The sequence below is a fragment of the Heloderma suspectum genome, chromosome 11 (genome assembly GCF_057233095.1).
Source record: "Heloderma suspectum isolate Gila_16-S chromosome 11, 16-S_ref, whole genome shotgun sequence".
NCBI lineage: Eukaryota > Metazoa > Chordata > Lepidosauria > Squamata > Helodermatidae > Heloderma > Heloderma suspectum.
Genome location: NC_139468.1, coordinates 15,883,237 through 15,907,499, shown reverse-complemented (window position 1 = coordinate 15,907,499; position 24,263 = coordinate 15,883,237). Strand labels below are relative to the sequence as shown.

Below are 24,263 nucleotides of genomic sequence, written 5' to 3'. Positions count from 1 at the left end.
GCTTCATGGGATGATCCCACTGGGTTCTAGTATCATGAAAGGAGAAAAATGTCTCCCTATCCACATTATCCCTACTGTAGTGTAACAAGAATCTCCTGTCTTATTGACAAAGCCCTCTGGAAATGCACAAACATATTCACATCAGTATATTGCAATTGTGTCTGGATGTTTTGTGCTCCTTGGCCACGCTCACTCTGTAAGGCTTGGTGGTCTGCTGGGCTGAGCTGAAGCCTTGTCTCAGGGCATTTATACACCAGCCTAAAATCCTGCATTTAAAACGGGGCTTTCTGCTTCCATTTTAAATGCAGGATCACAACTGACTCCCTTTACACGCGCTTCCTTTCCCCCCTCCCCTTCCCCCCTCCCCTTCCCCCCTCCTTCTCCCTGTATCTGAGTCTTCCATTATCTTTCATTGATCTCGCTCCTCTTCTTGCCGCTTTAAGTCTTTGCACAGAGGAAACTGAAGCGGAACACAACAGGGTAATTAGATAGCTCAGTATCTGCGATCTATTTAAAAATGGAACAAAGGGCATTTAATGCAGGAGGGTCACAGCAGGGTCACGGCATCATGTAAAGAGCCCGCAAATCTCCGTGAAGGAGCCATCTCAATCGCAGGATAAAAGCGCCCTCCGTCCGGGAGTCTCTCTGAGATATGTTGCCTCCTGAAGAACCTGCACTGAACTGAACCTTCTGGAAGTCCAGTCATGTGATATGAGTGTTCTTCAAGGATCCCACAGAAGGCTGAAGGACTGATGCAAACAGGAAAAGCAAGACCCCAAAGTACTCTAGGAATATGACACAATAGAAATGTGAGGCCTGTACTGTAGCTGCTGCTGTAATTGAGGGAAGACCAGGAGCTGGAGGAAGCGGGCAAGGGGCCTACACAAAGAGCTGGAAGTAGAGTTGGCCTGTCCCGTGTTGAGCTGTCAGCCGAAAGGGACCAGAGAGAACTTTGTTACCCAGGCTACACTTTGCTGAAGGGCTGAGAAGGGAGAAGTCAGCTCCAGGGCTGCTGTGGAGAATTGTAGCTGCTGGAGACAGTAGTTGGAGCACAGATTGCTCTGCTAGAGTGGAGCCCAGTCTTCACAAAACCACTTTGCCTTTGGAAAGAGTTTCTTGCTGGCTAGTACAAGCGCAAGGCCTATGTCTGTAGGGATGCATTTAGAAAGAAGTGGGGGGAAGCAGTTACTCGGCTTTCTTTTAATCCATATGGTCAGTTGTTAATCCCTTGTATATCCTTCCTACCTAAAAATTCATTTTGGTAAATCATTTGTACTAGAATGAAGACGCGTCAGTGCAAGACTGCTGGTGGAAAACCAAGCTCTAGCTTGCACTGTCACACAATGCACCAGCGCCTACAGCAGCTTTGCTAGCTCACATACTTCATGCACCACCTGCCAACGTATCATTCGCAGCTTCTGTGCCTGCTGATGAACTTCTAGTGTTTGCTGATACCAACAGAATAACTCTTGCTGCACCAGCAATACTCTCAAATGCTCCTGACTCTGCCAGCAATCAGGAGAAAGTTACGGAAGCTGACAATGCCTTTGGAGGTGCTGAAAGCACTATGTCTAAGCCAACCAAGTCTGGTGGAACGTCAGGTCATAAGGGTGTTATGAGACCAGCTTCCAAATTAATCATGCACAGTCCAAAAGACAACACCTTTGAACATTTTCATCAAACTGGCTGACTATGTTAGATGTAGAGCATGTTTCAAGTTTCCCAATATTATTTATTATTATTACATTTCTATATGCCCCATAGCCGAAGATCTCTGGGCAGTTTACAAAGGTTCTGTCAGGGTTGGATCGGAGCCCATAGAGCCCCAAAGCAGTTCTGATTCTGAGGAAGAGACAGAAACTGTGGGAGAGGAACCTGCGCGCTGTTCAGAGGCGCCACCAGAGGGAAAGCCCCTCTCTGCTCACATTCCTGAGAATGGTAGCAACCCTGGCAGGCAGGGGGAGGGACAACTGGAGCTTCGGGATGCTAGGCTGGAGCAGGGACAAGCAGGAGATGGAGGGTGCCGAGAGGAGGCACTCAGCCCACTTGGTGCCACGTCAACAGCTGCGCCCCAATGCCCCACGGGAAAGGGGTGGACTTTCGCCTCCTAGCCCTTAAGTTCAGGGGCTTCCTGCCTTTTCCCTCCAAACAGAGACCAACTGATTCCCTAAGGCTAGAAACCCTGGATAGGCAGCTCTCTTAAGTTTCCCTCATTAGGCTCAGGCAATTAGCATCTGTAATTAGCGTCATTAGGTTGAATGGAAATAAAGTCTTGGAAAAGAGCCCTATTGTCTGCATGTTGATTCTGGCTACTTGAGGATTTCAGAAGGCAGCAAGGGTGCTCCTGACAGGTTCAACCATTAAAAATACAATATGCAAAATTTAAAAATATAAGAAACACACAAAGAGACAGTATACACAAAAACAACATATATTTAAAAACAACTTTGAGCAATCAGCCAAACCATAAAAAAAAAATCCAGGATCAATTAAAACTCATCACATGCTGCCAAATGCCTGGGAAAAGAGAAAAGTCTTGACTTGGTGCTGAAAAGATAACAATGATGGCACCAGGCGGGCCTCATCGTGGAGATCATTCCATAATTGGGGGGCTACCACCAAGAAGGACCTCTCGTTGCTTCCCAACAGTTTCCTGACATAGTAAAATTGTTTTCAAAGAATACTCAAATGCCCCCCATTGCAAAAGAATCTGGGAGTTTTTACAGGAATGAGACAATTCAGAAGCATCTGGAACAATCCTATCACAGTGAAATCATTAAAGTGCTCCAGGTATCAACCTTGACACCTGTGGAAACCACACAGGTTTCCTCTAAGGGAAAAGCAATATCCAAGGCCAATGAAAAACTAGCAGACAAAGTTGGTGCCCTCTTCCTGCACACTTATGGAGATGCAAAGAAACTGACTCTGAGTGCAAGAGTAGCTGTGAGTAAGTATTGGTACATAGGACTGAGATGGACTTTCAGTACTTGACTCCAAATGCCCACAAAGAATTTATGCAGTGCATTGTAGAAAGTGACAGAGACAGTCTCTCCAAGAAATTGATGAAAGATACAATAGCGCTGTCCCAGGGGGTGATGGGACTGTGGACTGAACACTGACAAAACTGATTTAATGGTGAAAATCATTACAAAATCTGCAGATTGAAAGCAGTACTTTTTAGGTGCTAGTGAAACCTGGAGCTGCAGCACAAAAGGAGTGCTGGGTGCCACTGAAGATGCCTGCAGCAAGACAGTTGGACCTGCAGCACAAAAGGAGTGCTGGGTGCCACTGAAGATGGCTGCAGCAAGACAGTTGCACCTGCAGCAGCTAGGCACACCTTCATGCATGTATCCTCCTTGGTCACAGATGGAACAACTGTCAACATAGGGGAGACGTCTGGTTTGTGGACTCTCTTCTAATCCAAAATGAGGGATAATGATAAAAAATCTTCTGTTCCTCTGTAGAAGTTCTGGTGTGGAGTCCACTGGTCAAATCATACATGGAGATGTATAAATAATTTTGTCAGTGAAGTTGGACACATGCTCCAGCAGCTTGTAGGGCTGACCACATATTATTTCCACACATCAGGGCTCAGATCTAGAGAACTTCGGGACATTGCAGAAGCCAACAGCTGCTGTCTCCTTGCACTCCCAAAGCTTTTTGAGGCTGAGTGAGAAGGAACAGAGCGTTCCTTCTCACTATTGCATTTCCTAGAGCATCTCTACACCAGCCTAAAATCCTGCATTTAAAATGGATCTTTCTGCTTCTGTTTAAATGCAGGATCACAACGACTCCCCTTTTCACATGCTCCCTTTTCCTTCTCCCCCTTTCCCTCCCTTCTCCCCATATCTGACTCTTCCATGATCTTTCATTGATCTTGCGCCTCTTCTTGCTGCTTTAACTGTTTTCACGGAGGAAACTGAAGCAGAACACAATGGGGCAATTTGATAGCTCATTATCTGAGATCTGTTTAAAAATGGAACAAAGGGCATTTCATGCAGGAGATGCCTTGGAGGTTCACGGCGTCATGTAAATTGCTCGCAAACTTCCTTACAGGAGCCGTCTCAATCGCAGGATAAAAGCTCCATGTGAAGAAAGCCCCAGTGTCTTGGCATTCCCTAGTCCTCTTCATGAAGAAGTCTGAGGAGAAGGGAGCATGTGGGTTTCTTGCGTTCCTCCTTGATGAAGATAACTTCCTACTTCTGTCATTTCTGACTGATATACTTACAGTCTTCAGTAGGTACCAGAAGCAGCTGCAAGGAGATGGGGTCACCATCCTTGATATAGAGAAGCTGACAATGTTGGTAAAAACAAAGCTATTGGTATTGCAAGAACAATAGTTACTTGGTGGGTGGGTCAAGGCTTTCAGGGATGAAGCTGTTACACAGCCAGATGGAACAGTGATGCTGAAAGGAATTCAGCTGGTAACACAGCACAAGAAGAGACACAAGGAACACCACTAGTATGTTTCTGACAGGAGAGATGTTGGTACTGTCTCTAATGAAGTAGTTGACTCTCTTGTTAAGTTCTTGAATCAACACTTTGAAGTCGATGCTGATCCGTTGCTGATTATGAAGCCTTTTGCCACCTTACAACTTTTAGTAAACTTGGAAGCAGTTCACAAGGTGCTACATACAGACCTCAGTCTGGCAGAACTCTTGCTAGAATATGAGATACTTCAACTTGACAGCATCAATGATGTTCACAAGATGACATTGTCCCATTTTGTCCATTTTCTTGCATTATCCAAAGAATACAGAAATGTGACAACACTCGTGGCTCATCATCTAGCAGCTAAGCCTCATAATGCTGATGTTGAACACAAGTGTCACACTGACGTCCATAACCAGAAACAGACTCTCAGCTGAGTCAGAAAATGAATGCATCTATCACAATATGCCACATCTCACTGAATGGGATCCTAGGGCATCAGTGCTCCTACGGATGACTAAACGAGAGCACAGAACCAAAGACACAGTGCATTTCTACACCAGCCTAAAATCCTGCATTTAAAACGGGGCTTTCTGCTTCTGTTTTAAATGCAAGATCACAACTGACTCCCTTTGCATGCGCTTCCTTCCCCCCACCTCCTTCTCCCCCTATCTGAGTCTTCCATTATCTTTCATTGATCTCACTCCTCTTCTTGCCGCTTTAAGTCTTTGCACCGAGGAAACTGAAGTGGAACACAACAGGGTAATTTGATAGCTCAGTATCTGCGATCTATTTAAAAACGGAACAAAGGGCATTTAGTGCAGGAGGGTCACGGCAGGGTCATGGCGTCATGTAAAGAGCCTGCAAAGGTGTCATGTAAAGAGCCTGCAAACTTCTGTGAAGGAGCAATCTCAATCGCAGGATAAAAGCGCCGTGTGATGAAGCCCACAGCTAAAGCAAGAGAGCAGACATGATTTAGAGGGATTTTCTCAGAGGCCTCCAAGCAACACTGCTCATCCTACCCAGCCCCAGATGGTGACAGTCTGACCATCTTAAAGAAAAGGACATCTTGATGTGATAGGTATAGTGTGAGAGGAGGTATGGCACATGGCACAATTACATAGTCGTCTTCTTTGTGTTTGTGCTGCTATGTGCAACTGTTGTATACCTACATATACAGTTGAGATGTACATGAGTTAATAAATGCTTTTGACTAGTCAAGCAGTTGGTCCCAATAATATATGATTAGTAAAAGTTTATGAAGATTGACAGGAAACGGTAAAAAGGTGCAATCCTATGGAGATAGGCGGCCGCCTATCCAATGCAGGGCAGGAGAAGCACAGAGGGGATAATTCCCTCCGCGCTTCTCCTGCCTTGCATTTGCGGCAAGACAGCCGATTTTGGCTGTCTAGCCACGGGAAGGCGGAACGGGGGAGGAAGCTGCCAAGTGACACATAGGATGTGTCGTACCAGCATTTCCGTCTTCCCCACCCCAGAATACCACACGGAACTCCCCTTTTTCCTTTGGCCCTGCATGCTACTGGAATGCAGCCTGCAATAGCTGCTCCAAAATGTAATTCGGCCCCTGGGCTGAGAGAGGTTCTGCGCCCCTGCTTTAAAGGATACCAAAACTTGTTTAAAAAAGAGAGATCTGGTCATGGACTCTCATCTAGTCTGACCCTGAATTATCTGTCTATGTTAAACGAGGTGATTTTGCTAAAGCAATGCATGTGCTAGCTTTTCATGATCAAAATAAGAACATAAGAAAGGTACATCTAGTCCAGCATTCTGCTCCCACAGTGGCTAAACAGATGCTTCTGGGAAGCCTACAGGCAATAGCTTTCTCCTTCTGTTGTCCCCCAGCAGTGGGAGGGGGGCTGCCATGCTGGAGTGTTATAAATTAGGGAGTTTTGTGATTCTGTTCTCAGAATAGAATAACTAAATTCGGAGTTATGACATTTGTTTTCTGAGGCTGGGGTTGAACACTCATTGCTTTATGACAAGTGGGAATAAAGGGTAGTCCTTTAAAATATCAAACTGCTTTGTAGCTCCATCCTATGCAGAGTTAGTTTATTGCATTTATATCCCGCCCAAGGACCTTAGGGTGACATACATGCTTATTCCTTCCCCTTGCATTTTTTCGTCGCAATAAGCCTACAAGGTAGATAAGGCAGAGAGAGAGCAACTGGCTCAGGGTCATCCAGTGAGTTGACTGGGTCTTCTCAGTCGTAGTCCAACCCAGCCTTCCCCAACCTGGTGCCCTCCAGAAATTTTGCACAACAACCCCCAGCATTCCTGACCATTGGCCATGCTGGCTGGGGCTGATGGGAACTGAAGTCCAGAACATCTGGAGGCCATCTGGTTAGGGAAGCAGCTCTAATCACTGCACCAATAGGGTGTGCTTGACTCTGTATTGGCAAATGGCAGCACAGGCCACAGAACTTAATTTGGGACACAACTGCCTGAGGCTGAGGCTGAATACCATGGCAAAGCCATCCTCAAGAAGAGCATTGTTCTGCACCTGTGTTGAGTACTTTGCCCTTACTAGCGAGTAGCAAAAGCCAACCCACACACATCTAGGATCAGAGTGCAGGACTTCCAGGTCAGACACTTCCAGGAAATTGATTTCTCAGTGGACTTGAGCTACAGCGCTGCTATTTTTAGAAATTAATCACTGTCAAGTCACACAGCTTGACCCTCACACTCCATAAAACACACACATACTTTTTCCTTGTTCTGTTTTCTTGATCTGTGTGCTTCTTTGCCCTGTATTTCTGTACAGTGGATGGCTTGTTTTATTTAGTCAAAAGCATAGTCATTTAAGGGCGCAATTTATTTTTTATTTTTATTTTATTTTATCCTATGTATGTTTAGACAGAGAAAAGGCCTACAACTCCCAGCATTACTACAACCTGGGAACTACAGATGAGTCAGTCTGACATCAATCCCTGAGAAAATTCTGGAGCAGATTATAAAGCAATCCTACTGTAAGCACCTTGATAACAATGCAGTGATTACTCAAAGCCAACATGGATTTGTTAAGAACAAATCCTGCCAGACGAATCTGATCTCATTTTTTGATCAAGTAACCTCCCTTGTGGACCATGGGAATGCTGTGGACATCATATACCTCAACTTCAGCAAAGCTTTCGACAAAGTGCCCCATGATATCCTGATGAGCAAACTAGCTCAAAGTGGGCTAGATGAAACAATGATCCGGTGGATCCACAGTTGGCTACAGAATCGGACTCAAAGAGTGCTTATCAATGGGATCTTCTCCAACTGGGGAGAGGTAATGAGCGGGGTACCGCAGGGCTCAGTCCTGGGTCCAGTTCTTCTCAACGATTTTATTAATGATTTGGAGGAGGAGGTGCAGGGAATGCTGATCAGATTTGCACATGACACAAAATTGGGCGGGATAGCTAATACCCTGGAAGACAGAAACAAAATTCAAAGTGATCTTGATAGACTGGAGCGCTGGGCAGAAAACAAGAGAATGACATTTAATAGGGATAAATGCCAAGTTCTGCACCTAGGAAAAAGAAACCAAATGCACAGTTACAAGATGGGGAATACGTGGCTCAACAACACTACAAGTGAGAAGGATCTTGGAACTGTTGTGGATCACAAGCTGAATATGAGCCAACAATGTGATGTGGCTGCAAAAAAGGCCAGTGCTATTTGGGGCTGCATTAATAGAAGCATAGCTTCCAAATCCCGGGAAGTACTAGTTCCCCTCAACTCAGCACTGGTTAGACCTCATCTGGAGTACTGTGTCCAGTTCTGGGCACCACACTTTAAGAAGGATGCAGACAAGCTGGAGAGGGTTCAGAGGAGGGCAACAAAGATGATCAGGGGACTGGAAACAAAGCCCTATGAAGAGAGACTGAAAGAACTGGGAACGTTTAGCCTTGAGAAGAGAAGACTGAGGGGAGATATGATAGCACTCTTCAAGTACTTGAAAGGTTGTCACAGAGAGGAAGGCCAGGATCTCTTCTCGATCATCCCAGAATGCAGGACACGGAATAATGGGCTCAAGTGACCAGAAGTGATGTTCAGCTGGAAGCCAGATTCCAGCTGAACATCAGGAAAAACTTCCTGACTGTTAGAGCAATACGACAATGGAACCAATTCCCTAGGGAGGTGGTGGGCTCCCCCATGCTGGAGGCATTCAAGATGAGGCTGGTCAGCCATCTGTCAGGGATGCTTTGACTTGGATTCCTGCATTGAGCAGGGGGTTGGACGCGATGGTCTTGTAGGTCCCTTCCAACCCTACTATTCTATGATTCTATGATCCAGCCACTCAGCACTGCCAGCCTCCTTAGCCAGGTAAGCCCGCCAAGGCTCAATGACAGAGGAAGTGGCCCTCCAGGGGACACTTTGCCTAAGCCCCCCTCTAACCCAGAGCCATCCCTGTTGCTTGACCTCAGGTACACATGTGTAGAACTGATTGAAAGTATGCCCCTGATATATTGGGCAAGAGATTTTTAAATAAATAACGGCCAATTACATTTGATACAAACATTTGAAATACAGTAAAGAACAATACTGTTTAGGAACCTGGAATGTTAGATCAATGAATCAAGGTAAGCTGGAGGTGGTCAAACATGAGATGGCAAGATCGAACATCGACATCTTGGGAATCAGCGAACTAAAATGGACAGGAATGGGCGAATTTAATTCAGGTGACCATCATATCTACTACTGTGGGCAAGAATCCCTTAGAAGAAATGGAGTAGCACTCATAGTCAACAAAAGGGTGGGAAAAGCAGTACTGGGGTACAATCTTAAAAATGATAGAATGATCTCAGTACGAATCGAAGGCAAACCATTCAACATCACAGTAATTCAAGTCTATGCCCCAACCACTGATGCCGAAGAAGCTGAGGTTGATCGGTTCTATGAAGACCTCTAACACCTTCTAGAACTAACACCAAAAAAAGATGTCCTCTTCATCATAGGGGACTGGAATGCTAAAGTAGGAAGTCAAGAAATCACCGGGATAACAGGCAGGCATGGCCTTGGTGTACAAAATGAAGCAGGACAAAAGCTAATAGAGTTTTGCCAAGAGAACACGCTGATCATAGCAAACACTCTTTTCCAACAGCACAAGAGACGACTCTACACATGGACATCACCAGATGGTCAATATCGAAATCAGATTGATTATGTCCTTTGCAGCCAAAGATGGAGAAGCTCCATACAGTCAGTAAAAACAAGACCTGGAGCTGACTGTGGTTCAGATCATGAGCTGCTTCTTGCAAAATTTCGGCTGAAATTGAAGAACGTAGGGAAAACCACTAAACCATTCAGGTATGACCTAAATCATATCCCTGATGAATATACAGTGGAGGTGAGGAATAGATTTCAGGGATTAGACCTGATAGACAGAGTGCCTGAGGAACTATGGACGGAGGTCCGTAACATTGTTCAGGAGGCAGCAACGAAATCCATCCCAAAGAAAAAGAAATGCAAGAAAGCCAAGTGGCTGTCTGATGAGGCTTTACAAGTAGCTGAGGAAAGAAGGGAAGCAAAAAGCAAGGGAGAAAGGGGAAGATATCTCCAACTGAATGCAGAGTTCCAGAGAATAGCAAGGAGAGACAAAAAGGCCTTCTTAAATGAACAATGCAAGGAAATCGAGGAAAACAACAGAATGGGAAAGACTAGAGATCTCTTCAAGAAAATCAGAGATCTCAAGGGAACGTTTTGTGCAAAGACGGGCATGATAAAGGACAAAGAAGGCAGGGACCTAACAGATGCAGATGAGATTAAGAAGAGGTGGCAAGAATACACAGAAGAACTATACAGGAAAGATCTTAATGTCCTTGATAGCCATGATAGTAATGTCCTTGATAGCCATGATAGTGCGGTCACTGAACTTGAGCTGGACATCCTCGAGAGTGAAGTCAAGTGGGCCTTAGGAAGCATTAGTAACAACAAAGCTAGCGGAGATGACAGTATTCCAGCTGAGCTATTTAAAATCCTAAAAGATGATGCTGTTAAAGTGCTGCATTCAATATGCCAACAAATTTGGAACACTCAGCAATGGCCGCAAGACTGGAAAAGGTCAGTTTACATTCCAATTCCAAAGAAGGGCAACGCCAAAGAGTGTTCAAACTACCGCACAATTGCGCTCATTTCACATGCCAGCAAGGTGATGCTCAAAATCCTACAAGCTAGGCTTCAGCAGTATGCGAACCGAGAACTACCGGAAGTACAAGCTGGGTTTCGAAGAGGCAGAGGAACTAGAGATCAAATCGCCAACATTCGCTGGATCATGGAGAAAGCAAGAGAATTCCAGAAAAATGTCTATTTCTGCTTCATTGACTACGCTAAAGCCTTTGATTGTGTGGATCACAACAAACTGTGGCAAATTCTTAAAGTGATGGGAGTACCAGACCACCTTACCTGTCTCTTGAGGAACCTGTACGAGGGTCAAGAAGCAACAGTAAGAACCGGACATGGAACAACCGAGTGGTTCAAAATTGGGAAAGGAGTATGACAAGGCTGCATATTGTCGCCCTGCTTATTTAACTTATATGCAGAGTACATCATGAGAAACGCCGGGTTGGATGAATCAGAGGTCGGAATTAAGATTGCTGGGAGAATTATCAACAACCTCCGATATGCAGACGATACCACCCTAATGGCAGAAAGCGAAGAGGATCTAAAGAGCCTCTTGTTGAGGGTGAAAGAGGAGAGTGCAAAAGCTGGTTTGAAACTCAACATTAAAAAAACTAAGATCATGGCATCTGGCCCTATCACTTCCTGGCATATAGAAGGGGAAGAAATGGAAGCAGTGACAGATTTTACTTTCTTGGGCTCCAAGATCACCGCAGACGGTGACTGTAGCCATGAAATTAAAAGACGCTTGCTCCTTGGGAGGAAAGCTATGGCAAACCTAGACAGCATAGTAAGAAGCAGAGACATCACCTTGCCAACAAAGGTCCGTCTAATCAAAGCTATGGTTTTCCCAGTAGTAATGTATGGCTGTGAGAGCTGGACTATAAGGAAGGCTGAGCGCCGAAGAATTGATGCTTTCGAACTGTGGGGCTGGAGAAGACTCTTACGAGTCCCCTGGACTGCAAGGAGGTCCAATCAGTCCATCCTAAAGGAAATCAACCCTGAGTGCTCATTGGAAGGACAGATACTGAAGCTGAAGCTCAAATATTTTGGCCACCTAATGCGAAGAAAAAACTCCCTGGAAAAGACCCTGATGCTGGGAAAGATTGAAGGCAAAAGGAGAAGGGGACGGCAGAGGATGAGATGGCTAGATAGCATCACCGATGCAATGAATATGAACCTGAGCACACTCCGGGAGAGTGCGCAGGACAGGAAGGCCTGGCGTGCTATGGTCCATGGGGTCACGAAGAGTCGGACACGACTGAACGACTGAACAACAACAACAACAACCAGATTTAAAATCGAAACTGAAAAACTAAAATGCCTGGGAAAATAAGGTCTTCACCTAACGCCTAAAAGAGTATAATGTAGGCAACCAGGAATGGAAAATAACCACCACAATACACTAAACACACATAGGTTTATATCTATATCCAGAGGTGTAGCTGTGTTAGCCTTTTTGCAGCAAAAACAACCAAGTGTCTTGCACCTTAAGCCGCAATCCTATGCAAGTTTAGACAGGAAAACGTCCTACAACTCCCAGCATGCCCCAGACAGCCATGCTGGCTGGGGCATGCTGGGAGTTGTAGGACTTTTTTTTCTGTCTAAACATGCATAGGATTGCACCCTTAAAGACTTAGGGTCAAATCCAACATAAATCTTACTTAGAGTAGACCCATTGAAAGAATGGGACAAATTGGCCATGACTAACGTCAGTCCCCTTTCAGTGGGTCTGCTCCAAGTGAGGCTTATGTTGGATTTTAGCCAAACGCATTTTAAATGCAAGCCTATCTACTCCTGCTCCTTTGTTTATGGCCTGGCCCAGAGTAGGCGCCCTTCCACAAGTCAGCCGCCGAAGACGGGCTTTGCCACACCCAAGATGGAGGAACCCAACCCCCTCCCTCCTGAGAGGAAAGGCGAGGAGAAGCACGCGCGCGCGCCTAGCCGCGCTCAGAAAATGGCTGCCGCGAGGAGGGCGGTGTGCCGATAATCATTAGCCACACCCAAGATGGACACCAACAGGCGGCCGTCGACTACCCGTCCGTCCCCGTCCGATAGACAGCGAAAGGGACGGCGTGAAGAAAAAAGGAGGGGGCGTGTCTTTCCTTTCCGCCGGCCCAGCCCACGACGCCGGTGACGTCACGCGACGTGGGGTTGCGCCCCGCCGGCGCCGTCTGCGTGCGTGCGTGCGTCGAGGTGACGGAGCGGGCCGGACGCGTCCCTTTGTTGGCTCAGCGGCGCCTGTGAGGAGGAGCGGCGGCGGCAGCAGCGGCGGCGGCAGCAGCGGCGGCGGGTGTTGGTGATCGGTCCGCCGAAGGGAGGCGGCCCGGCCGGAGCCTTCGCGTCCCCGGTGGGGCCTGGGCCTGGGCCCGGGCCCGCTCCCGCCGCCCGTCCCTCCGTCACGCGCCCCCTGCCGCCGCCATGGACTCCGACGAAGGCTACAACTACGAGTTCGACGAGGACGAGGAGTGCAGCGAGGACAGCGGCGCCGAGGAGGATGAGGACGAGCCGGACGACGACGACGACCCCGACGACGACAACCTGGACCTGGGCGAGGTGGAGCTGGTGGAGCCCGGGCTGGGCGTGGGCGGAGAGCGCGACGGGCTGCTGTGCGGCGAGACGGGCGGCCTGGGGCCCGGCGGCGGCGGCGGCCTGGGCGGCAGCGGCCTGGGCGGGCCGGGCCCCGGCGGCGGCGGCGGGCTGGGCCACGAGCAGGAGGAGGACTACCGCTACGAGGTCCTGACGGCCGAGCAGATCCTGCAGCACATGGTGGAGTGCATCCGGGAGGTCAACGAGGTCATCCAGGTGCGCGCGCCCGCCGGCTCGGCTTGAGCGCCGCGGGCGGCGGCGGAGGAGGGCGAGGGCCGCGGCCGCAGCACGCTCGGGCGGGGGAGGTGGGCGCCGCCGCCGCCGCCGCCGTGGTGGAATGCGGGCCTTGGACGGCCAGCCGGAGCGGCCGCGGCCCCTTCCAGCCACGCCTTCCAGGCGCATTGCACAGGCGCTGCCGGGCTGCTTAGGAGGCGGCTTTCTTGCTCTCGCGCTCGCTCCCCTGGCCCAGCACTTCATTCTGCTCGTTGCTCGAGAGGGGCGAGGCGAATGGGAAGCTGCGGGGAGCCCTTGGCCGGCGCCGCCGGTGCAGATTGCACCAGCGATCCGGGAAATCCCTTGTAGGGGTTAGTGGAGGGAAGCGTGTGTGTGTGTGTGTGATGTAGACACACACAACCGCTCTTATTTAAGGGTTTCAGTGGAGCGCTCTGCTAGCCAGAGGGGTAGTTGTGCTAGTCTGCAGCTGTAAAAACGACAACAAAGAGTGTTGTGGCGCATTAAGTGCCATGAGTTGGATCCAGATTTAGTCACGTTTGGAGTAGACCCATTAAAACTAAGGGGGCGAGTCAGTCATGGCCGAAGTCTAATTGATTTCAGTGGGGCTGCTCTTAAGTACTAACTAACTCTGGATCCAAGTCCAACACATGTATTATGGCACAAGCTTTGGGGACTGGAGGCCACTTCATTATCCTCACTTGGCAGGGAGAGGGGTGGGGTTGCATGCACACAAGTAAACAGTGGAGCCAAAAGCAGGAAGGTACAGCCTTTGACAGTTCTAATTAAAGCCTAAGTGTATATGTATACCAGATAAATAGTGAGCATTCACAACAGCAGTAATTAGGGATAGAAAACTCCAGGGTGATTGTGCTAAGATAATTAACACCTTTCATGGGACAGGAAACCATGGTCTAGAAGCTGTACCCCAGTAATCCTTTGCAATGTTTCAGAAGGCTTCTTGGGTGTGAACTTGGGGTTTCTGAGCCCCAGAGATCCCCCTTGATCAGGGAGTGCACCTCCTGGCTTGTGCTGTGCAGCTGCTCAGTGTGGCAAAATGACAACAGTAGCGCCCAAGAATGTGTGTTGGTTCTGGAATGGTCTGGAGTTTCTAGTCATTGTGTCCTTGAGAGCTGAACAGTTTCAGAGCAAGTTTTACCCACTTGTTTAGGGGATGGTGGTTTATATTGCACTGTGGATAGGTGGAACTCTTTTAGAAACCTATGGTTTTGGTGGTCTGTTTGAAGTGGGGTGAAAAGTCAGGTATCTGTCTGAGTTTTAGCTACAGTTTATGTAGAATACAAGTATGTGTTTGTGTGTGAGAGATGTCATCACAGTATCTTTAGAATTGTGTGTTTTAAGTATCTGCTTTGCACAGAATCAGATAGTATATTGATATTTGTGCACCTTGCAAAATGATTGTTCCTAACAGTCCTTTTTAGTTCTGAACAGTCCTTCATGTTGGGCATATGGGCTATAGTGTGTTTCCATGTTCCTTCTTGAAGATTGCTACTTCATAAAGCAGGACTAGGAAAATCCCAGGCACCTGGCTTTACATTTTTAAAATTTAGCTAAAAATATTTTTACCCCATCTTCCAGCCCAAATGGGGCACTCAGGGTGATTTACACAAGTACCTAGGAATTAGAAATGTGTTTTCCAACATAGTCAATAACTATTGTTAAGGTAGACATACAGTATTCTCTGTATTTTCATCATTAGACTTTAGTGGCCGTATTTAAGAAGTAGCTTTTTATTAATCCACTTAGTAATCCTACGTGATTTACACACATACTTAGGCCTTGCTTAAATCATTCTTGATACCTGCAAGTGTAATAGCCTTGGACTGATTTAGGGGAGCTGAAGAGAGATTCCAGCATTCAGGGAAGTCCAAAGCAGATCAGCGTAACCCAGACACGTGTGTGTGTGTCAATTACTAAGGAAGGTATTAAGCTGTGCCAAAGTTTTGCTTCCAGTTCTACTTCAGCTAATGCAGAGTTGCTTAGTGGTAATGGATAGGTTATAGTTGTTTTTCTTCTTTGGAAATCATATTTCTCCTGGCTTTAGCAGGAATAATTACCTTCTTTCAACTTGCAGGTGAGTTGCCATAGCAGAAGGCAGGCAGCCAGTGGTTAATATAGAAACCTTTGCAAATTTTCCTTTAGCAACACCTTTGTTTGGATCTAGTTGGTGATGAAATTGCTGCAAGAGTGAGGGTGCAGGTGTCCTCACTTCCCATTATGTTCTTGGGACCAAATTAGACATTAAATGGGAGATGCATAGACAGTAGTTTTGTCTTGCTGCAGCGTTTGTGTATGCCTGAACTACTTCAACTCTTGCTTCCACAAACTGTTTGTCTAATCAAAATCCCTACCCCATCCCCAGCTGCTTTCCTCTTTATGAGGGAAGAGAGATGTAGAACTAGTATGTCTCCTCTTATAGGTGGAAAAGCAGCCGGTTTGGGGGCAGGGGGCACCATTCTAATGTATCTCTTAGCTGGGAGAGGAGACGGTCTAGGAAGGCCTGTACTCTGACCCCTTCTGAGAGTGCATTCAGCCAGTCCACAGGGGTTTCTACTGCCATTCTTCTCTATTTAGATGCTGCATTATCTGACCATATGCAGAACTGCATAGATATGAACCCATTGTGGGGGTGGTCCTAGAACTCAGAAGGCTGTCATAGCCTGAGGTTGTGTCCCCCCCTCCCCAAGGCCTGCATAGAACTTGCCTGTTAGGCCTAGAAACTTCTGTCCACATCCCTGAACCTGTAGATCAGATTTCCTCAACCTGTGACCTCCAGATTTTTTGGACTTCAAGTCTCATCAGACCCATCCAGCATGCCCAATGGTACTGAGTTGTGGCCTGCAAATCAAAGTACTTACAGCATTATCTATTCACTCATCTTGAATCTTTCCAGTTGATAATAGTTTGCAGACTTGTGCTTACTGGGAGGACTGCTATAGATTCAGATTTTAGGAAATATGGAAATAGTGCTATGAGTTTCTTCACAGATTATCTCTGTACTTTTGGCATTTGAAGTCATGTTGGATACTTCACAGTGATAGCATATTTCACAGCAGTAGTGTGTGTGTGTGTGTGTGTGTGTGTGGCCTACAAGCCCTGTTAGTCCTCTGAAGAATCTCTCAGGCGAGAGGAAGAACAACTAAAGTCTGACTTCAAATTACAAGGGTTGGGTACTAGCTAATGCAGGGTGAGTAATACCAGGTGTGGATGAATTATGTTCCTTCTTTCTTCCAGTTCTAGTAAAATAGACCCAGATCTCAAGCTTATTTTTCTCCAGTCTGTATTATGGAGACATGGTTAGGAGGGTATCAGGGTATCTTTGTGTCAGACACTTACAAGGTTAAATGTAAGATTGGGTTGTTATTCAGACAGGAAAGTCTGGTCAGCTGGATTTTTAGTCCTGGCTTGCTTTTGGATATATTAGGAATGGATAACATGTGGCCTTCCAGATGTTTTGGCCTACAACTCTCATCATCCCTCATCATTGGCTATGCTGGCTAGGGCTGATGAAAGCTGTAGGTCAAAACATCTGGAGGGCCACAAGTTGCCCAGTCCTGGCTAATACAATAGGGATCCCAGCTCTTGCTCCTCACAGTCTGGATTTTCATAAGGCTGAACTAACACGTGCTTGTTACTTTCTTAACCACTTCTACCCAGTGGTATGTTGAAAATACCTTTTATCCATGAAAAAGGAATTATTTAGAATTAATGCTGTTCTGGGGTTCTTTTGTGATTGACACAGGGGCAAATTGCCCTTCTATATTGATAGAAGGAGGTGTGGTGCTTGCTCAACACCAAGAACTGCATCAGGTATATAATGAGCAGGAGGGAGCCCTTTAGCTGGTTTACGTAATGTCACATGTTCATGTTTACATATCACTTTAACAAACATGTTGGACCTTGTGTTGCCACTGGTTAATTATCTTTCAGAATTCTTATTCAGACACCACTGTCCTCACGTTTCAAACTTGAGTAATCCATTGAGAAAACTTCGTAACATGGACACCATGAAAACTCAACATTCTTCGTTTACTTCTTGTCCCCTTGAATGTAATCATTTGGGCCAATTCACACAAGATATTTTTGTATCTCGGTATAATACCGGAGTACAAGGATGCTGCGTCACATGTGTATTGGTGTTTGTCCCTCTTAGAACTCATGCAAAGGGGACCTGATCTTTTCTTAATTTCTGCTTGAGTGTATTTTAAAGGATACATGCATAGACATAACATTTTTGCAAATGTGAAGCCGTTGAACATTTTTCCCATTGTTTTTTGGGAGGTGCAGAGAAGACAGAGAATTGAACATGAAATGCATTATGTGTAACCTCTGCATTGTAGATCTGTGCCTCCTTCCAGCACAAAGAGGAAAGGGAAAAAAAGGGGGTGATATCAGGAGGCGGGGTCACACCTCTGATGTGATGTCAGGAGGCAGGGCCTTGCTCCCTGACACCATCCAACCCATTGTGGGCCTCTCACCGCTAAACAGTTCTGTACTCTTTCTGTACCTGTTAGCACACAGAATAGTACTACTTGGTGTGTTTTTGAAAGAATAAAGTGTCAGTTTCTCATTTTGATTCAAGCAACTACATGTATTCATGGCAAAGGGGAAGAAATAAAAATTGAAAATAAAAACCATCACCTTGGTGGTAAGCCACACAAAAAAGGAAAGGGGAAAGATGTTCTTATAGATGTGATGTAGAACTCACCTTGAGTTCTATATAACATGTTATGCAGAAATGCATGACATTTGTGTTTTCTAGAGAGAGCTCAAGTGAATAACTCTGTAACGGACTTGAGAATAGCCTCTTGCTGTAAGGATTGTCTTGGGTCTTGCAGTTTACATTTGGGTACAACATGGGGTATGGGGAGTTTAAAATTTAAGAGGGTAAGAGATTATGCTTATAGAGGGTTGATGCTTGGGGCAACAGGGCAAGTAGGAAGATGGGTATGCTAGTTGCTTGCCAGAGCTTAGAGGGGTAATGGGTTAAGGGGTTCAATTGACATCATGTATGCTAGCAGAAGAGGCTGCATGTACACCATCTCTAAAGATGAGGTGGCTCTAAGTAGGTGTGCCTAGGTATCCAATACCAGGGACCCAGAAATTTTAGTTTCCAGTTTTTCCCTAACATTGCTACTGGTATGAAGTGCCCACAGATGACCAGATACAGAAGTCTTGTAAATATGAGACATGATCCATTTTTTACTTTGAGGCTGTTGATGTGACACAAATGAGTTAACCTTGCTATGTTGGCACTCAGGCATTTTAGCTTCCTAGACTTATTTGCAATACTGTTGTATAAAGCAGCTAGTGTTATTTCTCTTGTTCATTCTCGTTTGCGTTTTCTCCACTCTCTCCCACCTACCCCCATTTTTCCATATCTGGCTTTGCAGGAGGAGAATTCTTTACTCCAGAATGTTTTTGTATTTTTCTTCCAGGCCTTCACTTGTGTACACAGGACTGAGAAATATGCACTTGCACACCACACCTAATGCAGCGCAGTGTATATTTGGGCATCACTCCTTGATGCGCGAGGAAGAGTTCATGTGTAGGACACACCATAGGATTGTTCTTTCTAGCCTTCCTCAAGTGGCTGCTCCAGGTCTCAGGAGGAGCTTGACAAGCACCCAGGCTTGCTCTGGAGATTTTTCCTCCTTGGCATCTCCCCCTTACAGGTAGCCCTGCAAACTGAGCCAATTTCCTGCTGTACTCCCTGCCTCCTTATTTATGAGGAGGATATAGTCAAGGCCACCGGATACGTGAGTGCTTTGAGGCCTCCTGTTTGGGGTCAGCTGCTGGGAAGATACAGCTGCCTTCTTGCTCCGTATCTACTTTGCTGCTTGTTCATTCTCCCCCCACCCCTTTGCCTTCTTCCCTCAGCTTGGGCACCATGCCTGTGTTTGCCACCCACACAGTGCAAGAGAATCTCGTATGAAGTAGCCCTGTCTGTGCTAGCTATCATATTTCCCGTTTTGTCTCTGCAACTGATGTGATCTCACAGGCTGCACCAGTGCACTTTGGGATGACTTACTATATCAGCTGAGAAATACGCATCATAAGACAGAAGCAAAATTAACATGAATGTGAAATTGGTGTTGCTCTGGGGTGGGGTGGGGAATTAGCCTAGTTCACAAAATGCATCACAGGTGGTAAGCCTGAGTGGATGCCCCACTTAAAACTGCAGAAGGAGGTTCATATGGTTCTACACATAGACTCTATTGTCAGGCAGAGGGCTTGGCTAGAAGTCTTCCCCCTGACATCTAGTTTTCTGTGTGGAGTGAATTTTATTTTGGTATGGAGGAGCATACAGTCATGTGAGCCCCCAGCCTGTAATCAGTCCAGATTCAGTTTTACTGCCACCACTAGCCTATATTTGAGATGTAGACCTATAAGGAGGCACATCCTGAGCATGCGAAAAAGAGAAAGGGCTATCTGTGTTAAGCAGTGATGCAAAAGGAATGCACAAGGGCGTTCAGCCTCCTGGAATTTGCAGACAGTTGCCAACATAACTGACAAAAAAGCTATAGAATATATTTTACATCCTCAAGGCAAGACAGAGTTCAGCTGCAGCAGCAAGCCACCCAACTTCCTTGATAAGTAGCTTCCTAGACTCGCTGCTTAAGCCACCATATGACTGAAATGCATAGATCCAGGAAGGTCTTTGTATGAATGTAAGTAAAGGCTGCAAAGTGCAAAGAATGAAATAGCGCTAAAACATAAAAGTAGCATGTACGTCCTCATAATGTGGGAAGTGATAGTACGCTTGGGCTTGCCCACCACCATTCCGTGAGATAAAGAACAGTATGAAAGAAGTCTTTGGGCTATGTTATCCCACTCTGAGATACAAGTGATCAGGGCTGCACTTGGTTTTTATTCCTGGGCCTTTGCCATCCCAGTTGTCATGCTCTTCCATCTCTCTCCCCAACCCATTCTTTCCCTCACCCCCCCAACATGCCTGTGGTGCATGGATAGTACAGTTTAGATGTCACCTTATTGCATATTTCAGAAAATGACTACATTATCGAAGCTCCAAGTTCAAGCAGCCTGGCCACATATTCTTACCTTAATTGATTTTTGGTGTTAAAAAACTGTCCGACCCACAAAAAACACCCAAGGCAAAACGCATGCACAACCTAGGTGAAATGCACTTTAGGGAAGGGCTGTTGTTCAGTGGTAGAGCACATGGTTTGCATGTACAAAGTCTGAGGTTCAGTCCTCAGCATCTCAAGGAAGGACTGGGAAAGACTCCTGTCTAAAGCCCTGGAGAGCTGCTGCCAGTCAGTGTAGACCAGGAGTAGGCAACATTTTCATGCCCACAGGTGCATTTGTTTCCCCCCCCCAGGCCCTGGGGGCGCATTTGCAATTCTCTCCTGAGTGCCTCTCTGCTGTTCCCTCCTGTTGATTCTCCCTCCCCCCTACTTCATTCTCTTTTTTGCCCCCTTTCTCTTCTTTCTCCTCCTCCCTACTCAGGATTTCCTTCCAACACCACCTCTACTTCCTCCTTTTTCCCCACTGACATGCTCACTTCCTCCTCCCTCTACCCATGATTTCCTTTCTCCTGCTGCTGTGCCCACCTGCTTCTGCTCTTCCCATGTGCATGTGTGTCCTCTTACTGCCACCGTTTTGCTCACTTCCATCCCACTCTCCACTGCCTCCATTCCACCACTGACTTCCTGCTTCCTGGCTGCAGAGGTAGGGAGTAGAAGCGCCGAGAGACTGAAAGGTTGGGGGTAAGGAAGGGAGCAAGGGAAGGCGTCTTGGCAGGTGATGTCAGGGATCCTGGTGGGTGCTGCTGCGCCCGCGTGTACTGACCCCTGGTGTAGGCAGTTATTGGGCTTGATGGGCCAGTGGTCTGACTCAGTAAAAGGCACTGACTGCCATTCAGGATTAAGTAGATGTGTGGGTAACAGAAGTCTGATATTTTTTTTAGTTTTAATTGTTACCACTGTGAGTGTTTGGGAAGAGATGGGACAGAAATTGAGCTAAATAAATCAAATTTTCTCCTCCCCCACCCTTACTTGCACTTCCAGGAATAGTCTGTAGGTACTTTAGGCATACTGTTTTGGAAAATGAGGCTGGATTGGGCATGGCCCATGCCCAGGTCAGTGGATGTTGTGAGAAGCAGTACAGGTGGAAAAAAGAATTAGTTTAAAACTTCTGTGTCACAGTTTTCCTTGCTGAAAGGAGGTGGGTTTGGTAAGTGCTCAGATACATGAAAGGGTGTCTTATGGAATGTTGTGATCAGGTGTTTGTTTCCACTTGCAAAAAAAAAAAAGAAATAATGGGCCCAAATTTAATAATACAGAAATTTGGGCTGAATGTTAGAAAAGACTACCTGATAGAAAGAACGATGTAGCAGTAGAGCAAGGTGTCTATGGATGTGCTGGAACCTGTTGTCATCTACACGTAAGCATGAATCATAGAATATTAGGGTTGGAAGGGGCCTGCAAGGCCATCGAGTCCAATCCCATGTGTCCAATGTTGGCTCTTGTACGTCTTTTTCTATTTGAAAGTGGATTAGTATCTGATTTTTGACAGGGCGGGTGCAACAAAGTTAGTTTTATTCCACAACTGTCACTTCGCAGTGAATAGGAAAACAGCTACTTGATGCTGGGTTTAGAGAACCATGTCAGTGGGTTGTAGTGTCTTTGTTGTTTGACTTAGACCGAAGAGACACCATTTCAAATTCCCATGGGGACACAAAGCTTACTGGGCAAATTTGAACCAATTACACACATGCACACACTATCTCAGCCAAATCTACCTTACAGGGTGGCTTGAAGGATAAAGGCTGAAGCATGTATATTGCTCTGAGCTCTTTGGAGAAAGGACAAGATTAAAATACAGTGGAGACGCTTCTGGCTAGAGTAAGACACTCTCATTTCATTTGTCCAATTTCCAGTATCAGCACCACATACTAAAAAGTCCCAGATGTATCTCTCACTTAAAGTAATTCACACTCACAAGTATGAGGATATGGTAGTCTTAATTTGAAATATGTCAAATTAATTTTATTGCAGAATCTGGAGTATTTTTGAAATCTGGTTGTAAAATAAATTTGTTTGAAATATTACTGATATAGTGTTCTGTACTAGGTGGCAACAGTTTGGACTGATTTAAATCAAGGCAGTTTAAATCAGTGATTTATATCAACCTTTTTTCTTGCTGATTTAAATCATTGATATAAATCAAGTTTCCCGTTGAAACTTTTTCATACATTTCCTGAAAAATGGTGCAAATTTGATCACTAAGCCATGTTAATTTACAACTAAACAGAGTATTATTTGAACTGTTTCATTCCTACAAGCAGGCTTTGCATTTACTGTATATATTTTGCATGCTTTCCTTTTTTATCTATAGAGGGAATGTCTTTAAAAATATCCCCATATAAGATCAGTCTTATGACTAGCGCCCATGACAGTTTGACGTTATCAGCACGATCCTATACATTTCTCCTCAGAAATAAGTTCCACTGAGTTCAGTGGGGCTTACTTTCAGGTAATTGGGTATAGGAGTGCAACTGCAGTGTGAGAATATAGGAAATTGCACAGTGGACAATTTTGTCTTTTCCCTAGTGTTGCTCATTTCTGCTCTTGCCCAGCCCAACCCTCACAAAAATCAGTGTAGCACACAAAAGCAGAATGCCCATGACTGAAAGTCAGAGTTTGATAGTTAATGGGCTGAAAAAATCCAGTGTATTTTTTTTTAAAGTCAAATGTTTTGGATTTTTTAAGCATAGGTTAAAAACCTGCAGTGTTAAATCCACCCTGCAGTGTCTTTCTGTCTTAACTCACTCCTCTGACTTGCTTGGCCCAACTCTACCACTACATAAGCACAGAACAGCAATCATATCTAGCCTGTGTCTTTGCACATGTAACTTTAGTCAGAGAAACTGAAAGCCCAGAAGTTTCAAGAAGCGAGAACTGTTACTTAGTCTGGATAGAGCCATTTTCACGAGATGAAAAACTGAATTTAATTCCCATGTTTGATTGGTACATGACTTTTTTATGAGACTGTAAGTGTAGGATCAGCATGTTTATGATGAGATTTACTGTAACTTATTTTTTAAGTTAGAGAGAAAGTTAGTATTCAATATATTTTTTTAAAGAAAGAAATTTAAATAAAAAATCAGATCCAAATTTTAAAAATATCCATTTTTAAAATTAAAAAAAAATATTTTTATCCACCTGTTTGGCAGCCATTTCAGAAATCAAGACTGTTACTGAAGCTGTCACTTGCAGTGTTTAAGCGACTTGCAAATCCTTGATATATTTTTAACTTCATGAGGGTTTCCTGCAGCAGGACAGCTGGCTTTTTTCTTTTTCTTTTCTTTTTTGCAACTAGCAACAGTCTTGGAGTAACAGGGCACGCACGTTATCATAGTGGCACAGACCTAGGTAGAAAGGAGGTGTTATGTAACATGTTGCTCTCTGAGGGTTTAGAATAAGCTGGCTTAGGTGTGTGGTTTTTGTAGGCTGCAAATATTTTCAAAACATGCATAGAATTTGTTCATAGCTTGGATAACCCTCGGGGACCAACCATCTTTCTGTGATTTGTGAATACCTGTGATATTTATTCTAACTTCCCTCAAGATTTTTGCAGAGTAATTTAGTGGATTGACTGCAATTAAGGCTGTGTAACACGGACCCACTTGAGAGGTGTCTCTCTTAAAAGGTTGTTACGTTACAGGAGAGTTTATTTTATACTGGTATCCTCCTATAAAGTCTTGATTCGAATATTGTCTACATAATTCAATTGTAGTGTGTGGGCAATTTATCAACATAGACTCAAATTATACTTTTCATGAATAAAGTCACAGCTCTATACAAATGCCAGTACCATACATGGTGTGGATGCTAAATTGAGGG

General features: G+C 45.5%; 1 protein-coding gene across 2 annotated transcripts in view; it reads left to right on the top strand.

Moving 5' to 3' along the window:
• The first annotated feature begins 12,736 nt into the window (after window positions 1-12,736).
• Window positions 12,737-24,263, top strand: part of ARIH1 (ariadne RBR E3 ubiquitin protein ligase 1) — a 69,472-nt gene continuing 57,945 nt past the window's right edge. The window contains exon 1 of one of the 2 annotated variants that reach the window (XM_084816936.1): window positions 12,737-13,359. In XM_084816936.1, coding sequence (XP_084673062.1) covers window positions 12,976-13,359 — 384 coding nt within the window. In that variant the 5' untranslated portion in view covers window positions 12,737-12,975. The remainder of the gene's footprint in view (window positions 13,360-24,263) is intronic. The other variant, XM_084816937.1, reaches the window with a different exon arrangement.